Genomic DNA, 10,127 nt, shown 5'->3' on the forward strand with positions numbered 1-10,127 from the left:
AAATAGTGCCACAAAAGTAGGGCTGGGCACAGTATACTAAACTGTACCAAACTATAGTTAACTATATTTTTAATAAATTAGAGAAACTGAACTACTTAATATAACATTTAAACTGTACTGTTTAAGAGTTCAGTTTTTAAAAACTAAACTTATATCAATTAACTAATAACTGAATTTTGTATTGAAAGATTAAGCATGCTACCAGCTACATAAATAATTGTTTTCTCATACTCTATTGGTTATGTATTTTATAAACTTACTGTAAGTATTGATTGGTTGTTATGCATTTTATAAATTTCCTGTAAATATCGAAAGGTTATGAGCTTAAATAATTGTTTACAATATTAATAATATTAATAAAGATTAAGACACTACAATTTCAATTTGGATTTAAATTATAGGTTAATTTACTTAACAAATTCAGTTGGTGCTTAAATTCAAATGTTAAAAGTTCACTGTGCTTCATATTAATCTTTTTTTTATAATCATAATTATTCACGAGACAGTGAATAAATTGGACAAATAAAATAGATATTCTTCTTCAAATACTATTTATTTTATTATTTTAAATATAAAACAATATCTTTAAATATACCATTTTGTTATTTTAAATATAAAATAATATCTTTAAACATACCATTTTATTATTTTAAATATAAAATAAAATAATATCATCTTCAATTCCACAATTTATAGTTTGTAATTATATATTTACCATGTTTTGAAACTCATAGTAAACTTATGTTTGTATGCAAAGTTTAGTTTAGATACATATTTTAGTTACCATTCTTTTTGAAACCAACGGTATGCTTATGATTGAATAGATAGTATATTTTAGTTAACGAATATAAGTTCAGTTTTTTAAAATTGAATTATAAAACAATACAGTTTGAATATTATGTTAACTAGTTCAGTTTTTTTTAGTTTATTACAGTACAATTAATTATAATTAAGTATAATTTAGTTAATTTTGCCAAAAGTGTAGGATAGTCCAAAAGACTTGGTCCTTTTAGAGGATGTGTCACAAGGGTGTAATGCTCCCACCCTTATGAGATACTTTAGACATAAATTTACCAAAATGGTATTTATTTCTCTCTCCATTATTATGAATGAGCAAACATCTTTTTTAGGATGGGTATGATCCTAGGATTGTTTATTTAATTTGATTTTAATGAGAAAAGATCAAATTCTTAAGTTTAATGAATTTTTCTCTTATGTTTTCTTAAAGGTGTCTAATTTTAAGTCATCTTCAAATTTAAAAAATTAAGAAGCTAAATTGAAATTCATCACTTAAAATCATTTAATGCGTTAAATCCAATTTTAGAATTTTTTTCTTTTAATACCGATGTTTTTGCTTATTGTTTTCTTGTGTCTTTTTAATCGATTTCAACTTAACCATCTCATCTTACTTTTGAATTTAACTTTAATTTCACTTTTAGACTAAACAATAGACTAAACAAAGTTCTTGTACTCGAACTCTTACATTTTAGATTTTTAGATCAGCATTACTACCCAATAATATATAATTATATTGACAATCCAAAAATTTACAAAGTGAGTGATCTAATAATTTATCATACATTTTTATTTTCTTATTCACACTTATGCAAGGAACACTTTTTACTATTTTGCCAATTGTTATGATATTACAACCCAATGGTTTATTTTTATAGTTTGATAGGTTAATTATCTCTAAAGTTTTCTTATATTTTAGAGAAAGGAAAATAGCAAGACTCACTTAAAGTAACATGTATTAACTAGAAACAATTTTAATTTATTTATTTTTAGTGAAAGTCTTCGTAAAGTCCCGTTTTTGCCTTCTAAAGAAATAAGTTGCTACAAGGAGAAAACTTCTACATTTTGTGAAGTTTTTACATTTTTACAAAACGTAGAAGTTCATTTTCTTAATTTTATAAGCTGATTTATAAAAAATATATATATTTTAACATAAGTTTTTTTTTATAATATTTTGATATTATATATATATATATATATATATATATATATATATATATATATATATATATATATATATATATATATATATATATATATATATATATATGTGTGTGTGTCATTTTCTTACTAATATATTATTTATTGATTACTGTGTTATATTATCTAAACTTACTAAAATATAACACATATACCATATCATTTTCTTTAATAAAAATGCATCTTAGATATTGAATTCCCTTGGTTTGAAGAGAATTAAGATTGAAAAAAAATAATTCTCGCGAGTTTGATTGATCCTTTTCATAATCTTCTATTTATAATAATTAGGGTAATCCTAGACACAATATAATCATGATAATTAACTAATCTTATATACAATATAATCATGATAATTAGGTAAACCTAAACACAAAATAATCATGATAAATAGAGTAATCTTAAACACAATATGATCATAATTAGGGTAATCCTTAACACAATATATTGATGATAAATAAAGTAAATATTCTAAAGAAAGGTCAATTCAAAATCTAGATTTTAGAAGATCAAGACTAAAGAGTACATACATTTAAATCAAATAAAACTAACTATCATATAATTACTTTAAGCATATATAACATAAGAAATTAAGATACAACAACTGTTATACATGCCTTATCTTACCTAGTTTACTTTTCATTCATTTTGTTCCACCATTCTTGTTTGAAGCTATATATATATCTTCCATCAAGCCAAAGAAGAGATTTTAAAGTAATCTGAAATATGTGACAACTTGGTTTGTTTAGGTTAGCTGATTTTCATATTTTTAGGATTAACCTTCATGTTTTGTTGGTCTTCTTTGCAAACTCACCAAAGAGTAATAAGCTCCACTTGGTCCTTGAGCCAACAAAGATGAATGAGTCCCTTTCTCCACCACTTTTCCCTTGTCTAGCACAGCAATTTGATCACAGTTCTGTATTGTGCTTAACCTGTGAGCCACCACCACACTAGTTCTTCCCACCATCACCCTGTCTAGAGCATCTTGCACCAATTTCTCTGACTGGCTATCAAAAGCACTGGTGGCTTCATCCAGCAACAGCACTTCAGGGTTCTTCAGTATGGCTCTTGCTATTGCAATTCTTTGCTTCTGACCCCCTGAGAGTTGCACTCCTCTATCTCCACACCATGTTTCATATCCATCCTTCAGACTTGCAATGAAGTCATGAGCATTTGCAGCCCTTGCTGCTTCTATGATCTCACTTTCATCAACCTTGTTACATGCTCCATATGCAATGTTTTCCCTTATGCTCCCACCAAACAATGTTGGCTCTTGGCTCACCAGACCAATGTGCTTCCTCAGTGACCTAAGATGATATTGTTTTATGTCTCTACCATCTATGGCCACTATCCCTTTTAGTGGGTCATAGAATCTCTCTATTAGCCCTATTATTGTTGATTTTCCAGAACCACTTTGCCCTACCAATGCTGTTGATTTGCCTGCATCTATTCTGATTGAGAAGCCTTGAAAGATCATCACATTAGGCCTGGCTGGGTATGCAAAATGGACATCATGAAGCTCTATTTTCCCAGTTAATTTTTCAGGCTTGTGTCCATCTGTCTCATCATCAGGCTCAATTTTTGTGTACCTGTCTAGGATTGCAAAAACTGAACCCACAGCATCAGAACCTTTGGCAAGGTCATTGGTCATGCTGCCAGCATCTGCAATGACCCTACCTGTACTCACTAAGATCATGAAGGTCTCAAACAATGCTTTGGCACTGATGATCCCTTTGAACACAAGCTTTCCCCCATACCAGAAGTCCAAGGCCCAAGTGCAAAACGTAAGGCTCTGGGAACAGGCAAGACCAACACCTGCAAACCATGATTGCCGAATGCTTTCATGACTTGGTCCCTCTTGTGCCTTTTCAAGCATCTTCAGGATCCTCTCTTGGGAAGAAAATGCTGTGATGGTTCTGAGGTTGGAAACAGCTTCTGCAGCTATCTTGCTGCTTTCATCTTGCGCCTTGATGGCCTTGCTAGACATGCTCTTGAGAAGAACACGCCTTGTGTAGAAGCAGGCTATGATAATCGGTTGAACTGCTATCATAACAATGGCCAACCTCCATGCAATGACTAGGCCCATAGTGAAAGCTATCACCACTGCAGAAATGGTTTGCACCACTAGAGCCATTCTGTCTCCCACCAAAGACCTTACCTGTGAAACAACAAAAGAGGACAACATAGTTAAAGTGTTTGGTCTTTATTACATCTTTTGAACAACATAAACTAATGCATACCACATTGGCTTCTTTGGCAAGTCTAGAACAAACAGCACCGGTGGAATTTTCATCTTGATCGAACCATCCAACTTCAAAAGTGAGTATCTTGGAAAGCATTCGTTCTCTGATCCTTTTGGTTAAGTACTCTCCCATGTAAGCAAAGTTATAGTGTTGGAGGATGTTAACCACCAAGGAGAACACAGCCAACCCTAGAAAACAAAGGGAGTAGATCCTGGTTTTCTCTTTAATCTCATCATGGTCTGGGAGAAAGTAAACAGATATCACCGACCCCATTGAAAATGCATACACAGGTTGTATTGCACCAAACAACACTGCATTCAAACACCCCATACATGCTTGCTTCCACTCAGGAATATTCAATGCCAGCAATCTTCGAAAGGAGGGAAGTGGCAGCTTCATGTCTTCTTCCACAACATCTTCAACAACATCATCACCACGAGGGATTGAGTTGGCAGAACTGGATCGACTCACAAGAGACAACCTACGACTGCTTGTGTTGTGATTGTCCTTGTTTGATATGGATGATGATGATAATGACGAAGGAGGAGCAAGAGGGTGAAAAGGGGTGTCTTCTCTTTCGTCTTTTGCCTGTTGCAGACGAACTAGAGAGGTGTAGAGGCCATTGTCGTTTTGGATGAGTTCATGGTGTGACCCCATTTCCATGATCTTCCCACTTTGCATCACAGCAATCACATCTGCGTTTCTTATGGTGGATAATCGATGAGCAATGATGATCGTGGTGCGCCCCACTGCTGCTTTGTCCAATGCTTCTTGCACAACTCGTTCGGACTCAGAATCTAGGGCACTCGTTGCTTCATCTAACAAAAGAATTCGTGGCTTCTTTATTATTGCTCGTGCTATAGCAATTCTTTGCTTTTGTCCCCCTGACATTTGAATTCCTCTCTCCCCCACCTACAAACAATCTCCACTGTAAAATCTCCGAACTAGATTAACTTTAAACTGTAAAACTTCAAGAAAGTTATGGTGGTAAGCTGATAAATTATGAACAAAATGCAAAAGCATCCTTTTCATTTTGATGTTCATTACATTTTTTTTATCTGCAAACAATATAACAATTTGATCTTCATTACATACTTTTGATGCATTGAACTTGGCAACACTATTTTTTTTTTGGAATGATTGGAAAGTATGTGGGAGAGGCTCTATCTAGTGATTTTAAAAAAATGTTAAGTTATGAATCAATTGCATGAACTCATGTGATGTAAGACATTTTTTTAAACCTTTTTGGGATAGTCAATGATAATCATTGATCATGTTTCTGTATATTTTTGCTTTGGTTATTTTGCTATTTCCCATGAGTGTATGTATGATATTGTTAGATAATTGCAATAATTTTGCAATACTGCAATTCCATTTTATAATTTTTTACTTATCTACTTTTAAATAAGATTTAAATATGTTTCATACTCTTTAAAATAAGTGAGTCTTAAATATTTTTTTTTCTTAAAAAATCTCTTTCGTCATCCAGGTTTAAATTATTGTTTTAGTTTGTATAAAATGAGAAATATTTTGTTTCATTATCCGCAAAAGTTAATTTTAAAAAATTATCCTTCAAATCTAAAAGTCACTGTTTTAATAGCCAGTGTTAATTTAAAATAGATAAATAATATTTATTTTAAAACCTTACAAATTTACATTATATCACAAAAACATACAGCATAAATAGTAAATTAACCTCACATAATATTGTACATAAAAAAAGAATTTTTAATTTTAAAAGATGAAAAACAGAAAAAAAGTTCATCAAACAAAAAAAGAAAAAGAAAATCCTTTTTTAAAAGAGATTAAGTCTTTAATAAAAGTTTACTAATAATAAATATAAAAGAGAAAAGTATTTTAAAAAGGTTTTGTAATATTTTTATTTTGAAATGTGAAATTATATTGTGATGAGTTGTACCATAACATGGTTTGAAAAACATTCTACTATTAAATGATTTGATTAAAAATGATTAAGTTGCCGGCCATTTATGGAACTTGTAATTAAAAACCATTTGGAGGAAAGTTTATGTGCTTTATGTGCGTGGACCACCAAATTATTAGTTGGACTTTTCTTTATTCTTCCAACAAAATTATTATACTTAACATCAACACGTTTCACTTCCATGGATTACATCATGAACTCAAAGAATCACTAATGTCACTCCATTATTATATTTTACTTTCTTCGTTTAAAAACCTTAATTTATTTTCCTATATTTTACTACAAGTAAAAAACTTTAAATATCTCCACTTCAATACTTCAGCTTTATCTCCTATCAAATCTTTCAAAGTTAATAACTCAAATTTCTTCCAAATATATTGTGTAAAACAAAAACACTTAATAAAAGTTACATGCTTCAAAGTTTTTATACTATCAACTAATAAAACCAACTATTCAACTGTGGTACCTCCTCTAACGAAAACACTCGAGTAATCTTTATAAAAAATTTTAAGTCAATAAATTAAATAGATATTCTTTCTTTGACGATAATAAGTTAACAATTTTTTTAACAACTTTTTTATAATAAATCATGTGTTACTATTTTATTGGTTTGTATATTTGAAACAAAGAATTATTAAATAAGCTGTTAATAAAAAAATTGTCAGAAAAAATTATTAAAAAAGCATTTTTCTTCGTATTTTATTTTCTTATTTTTACACAGTATGACAGTTAGATTCACACTTACAAATTATATAAAAATGAATAAATTTCCCTTTTTTATATGATACTATCTGATGTAAAAAGTATTTTTTGTTTCAAATTATAGTTGTCTAAGCATAAAGTTCCAACATATAGCACTGACCTGAGTATGATATCCTTGTGGCAACTGTGAGATGAAATTATGAGCATTGGAAGCTTTTGCAGCTTGGAGAACCTCTTCCTCAGTTGCATCTTCTCTTCCAAACAGTATATTCTCTTTAATGGTGGTTGCAAAGAGTGCAGGCTCTTGACTCACCAACCCCATTTGAGACCTCAACCACTTGAGTTGCAACCTGTGAATGGCCACACCATCAACACGTATCTCTCCCTCAACTGGGTCATAGAATCTCTGCAGAAGAGATATCACTGTGGATTTTCCTGACCCACTTCCTCCAACCAGTGCCACTGTTTTCCCAGCAGGAACCCTCAGGCTGAACTCCTTCAGAATCACACTGTCAGGCCTCGAAGGGTACACAAACTTCACATCCTCAAACTCAACTTCACCACAAACCTCCTCCAGAATCTCCCCTCCCATGTTGTCTGAATCGATCTTCGGAACCCTTTTTATCACTTCCATTATGCGTTCTCCTGCCGTGCTTGCCTCTGACAAGTACTTCACGTTCGACAAACCAGCACCTAAGGCCCTGTCTCACAAAAACAAAAACAGTAACTTTAAAATCATCGAATTGCACCAGCTGTTTCGCCAATGAAAACGAGATAAAAGGTAGGGAGAATTCATTACAATCCTCCAAGTGCTATGGCTGCTCCAACCGCAAACACAGTTCCTCCTTTGGCACCGTGGTACATGACCAATCTGCTACCATAATAGGATATGAAAGCCCATATAGCAAACACAACACCATTGCTTCCGATAGCTATGCCTTTTGCTAAGCCTTGTCTGAGTCCTAACTTTACTGAACCTTGTAGAGCATCAGAGAAAGCATCTATGGTTTTGCTTTCACCCACAAAGGAGTAAACTGTTCTGATGGAAGATATTGCTTGTTCTGCCACTGTACCAGCCTTGTCGTATTCTTCTCTCATCTTGCTGGCCAACCCCATTAGTGTCCTCCCATACATAAAACCAGGGATCACAAGTAGAACCACGAAAGGGAACCCCACAAGGGTCAATCTCCATAATAATGCAAAACCCACTATGTAGCTCGCCACAAACATAGAGGCATTCATCAAAAAATTTGGAACCTATAGTTTTCAAATTTGGGAGAAACTGTTAAATCAAATGATGTGACCACACACACACATAAGACATAAATGAGTAGATCTCAACCACATCATCTGTGAACTGTTGTTAAGATGAAAATTTATTAAAAGTTTTACAGTACTAGCATGTGATTTTGACTCCACTCAATACTTGACTTTATAGAAAGTATAGAAGTTTGGTTTTTGTTTGTTGGAATTGATTTTGTCTAAAAGAATGTTACATCAGCTTAAACTAGTAAAAAGTAGTTTCTGTTACCGGTTACACTGAGTTTTTATTTTGTCAACTTTCTCCTGAAATATATTTTATATCGTCAATAGAGATAACTCTTAATAGAATGCTGATATTTTAACAACTTTACACCATGGATCACGTGTGATTGCTTTATTAGTTTCTTTGAATTTGTTTTCAGAAAAATATTTAAAACCAACTAATTATAAGTCGTTACGTCTTGATTATAAAAAAGTTGTTAAAAAAACATTTTCCTAAAGTATATCTATATAACAAACACACGACAGTATTTTTATAAATCTTGTATCAGTCAAGGAATTTACGACAGTGAAGTAAAACACTTTGTTTAGTATCAAAATTGAAAGGTCAAGAAGAAAACAAGTTACTGGTTTTGTTTTTTCTGCACACCTTTTCACTAAGAACATCCTGAATTACGAGGCTGTCATTAGAGACACTGGTGATGACCTCGGATGTGCTACTGACATGCAAATCAAAGTATGCGACTTCTTGCCTCAACACTGCCTTGAGGTACCTCACTCTCATTCTAGCAGCTTGTCTTTCGCCGGTTCTTGTCCAACAATAACCCTCTGAAATCCCCCAAAGTAAAAGCAGCACAATGTTAAAGCTTTAGCATCATGAAAAATGAAGATATACAAGTTGGTCAAGTCAAAACCAAAATCATACTCACCTAGAAAACAAGCAACAAAAGACCCACAAGCCAAGTATAACAAAACCAGAGCATTCTGCATCACAAAGGTAATAAATCCAAATCAAATAATAATTAAGCTACTTTCTGATATTGTTCCATGTGTGTTGAACTGGTAGTGAGAGAAAAGAAGATAAAACAAACTATACCTTATTGATGCTGTCGAGGAAAGTGCTATCTATTCCACCAGAAAAATTTCCAATATTATTCATGATTTTGCTGGTGATAAACAACACCAAAGGGGTGCCTAAGCCATCACCAATGGCTCCAATCAATCCGAAAATCATGAGAAACATGTCCAGGCCATCAGCATGCATAAAAATGGACCGAATAGAGCCACTCTTCTTGTTCTTAACAACCATGGAAATAGAATTGTTATGGTCACCATCACCACTATCACCACTATCACCACTGCCACCACCCATTTGGTGCAATCCTTTGGTTAATAATTTGGTCAGAAACAAGCAACAGTAAGATTCTCTGACAACTACTGTTGCTTCTTCTTCTTCTTTCTGTCTTGCTTTAAAGAGCCTCTGAGTGGCCTTATTATTTTCAATATTGCTGCTGCAACGTTATGATGGAATTTATAGGCACAAGAGAGTGGTGAGAGGGAGTTGGAATGTGGAGTGGTGGGGGCCAAAAGCAGCAGAACAAACAGAGGTGAGGGTTGTGTTATTCTTGGTAACATGTGTGTGGAGAGACTTATGGCGAGGGTGGAGGAGAGTGACATTATATTTAGGAAATCAATTAACTAATGAAAAACCACATGTTTGACTTTATGATAATGCACCTTCAAAGCGTCATTAATGACGTTTCTTAGTAGCAACACAGCATAATCCACACAAAGACATGTTTTTGAAAGTTATTTTTGTAGTGAATTTAGATATAAGACAAAGATAAGTATGTTTTGTTCTTATAAACTCTACTATAAGTAAACCTAAACTCAAAGTATGATGCTACAAAAGTAAAACCAAAATTAACTTGCTTTCATTTTGTTTAAATCAAGATATTTTTAAAGTATTCTTATTTTTATTCAAT

General features: G+C 32.6%; 1 protein-coding gene across 1 annotated transcript; it reads right to left on the reverse strand.

Moving 5' to 3' along the window:
* Positions 1 to 2,544: 2,544 nt before the first annotated feature.
* Positions 2,545 to 9,760, reverse strand: LOC108320282 (ABC transporter B family member 15). Its single transcript, XM_017551665.2, has 7 exons — positions 9,239 to 9,760; positions 9,072 to 9,126; positions 8,792 to 8,970; positions 7,679 to 8,136; positions 7,040 to 7,580; positions 4,233 to 5,147; positions 2,545 to 4,150 (listed from the first exon to the last, which is right to left on the reverse strand). The coding sequence occupies exons 1-7, from the start codon at positions 9,512 to 9,514 to the stop codon at positions 2,768 to 2,770; spliced, it is 3,807 nt and encodes a 1,268-aa protein (XP_017407154.1). The 5' UTR covers positions 9,515 to 9,760; the 3' UTR covers positions 2,545 to 2,767.
* Positions 9,761 to 10,127: the final 367 nt, after the last annotated feature.

This window comes from Vigna angularis, chromosome 8 (assembly GCF_016808095.1).
Source record: "Vigna angularis cultivar LongXiaoDou No.4 chromosome 8, ASM1680809v1, whole genome shotgun sequence".
NCBI classification, from domain to species: Eukaryota; Viridiplantae; Streptophyta; class Magnoliopsida; order Fabales; family Fabaceae; genus Vigna; species Vigna angularis.

Coding starts and splice junctions, on each gene's coding strand:
- LOC108320282 (XM_017551665.2), bottom strand. CDS start 9,514: ATGGGTGGTGGCAGTGGTGATAGTGGTGATAGTGGTGATGGTGACCAT. Junction 9,127..9,238: donor TCCTCGACAGCATCAATAAG/GTATAGTTTGTT, acceptor TTTGTGATGCAG/AATGCTCTGGTTTTGTTATA. Junction 5,148..7,039: donor CACAAGGATATCATACTCAG/GTCAGTGCTATA, acceptor GATTGTTTGTAG/GTGGGGGAGAGAGGAATTCA.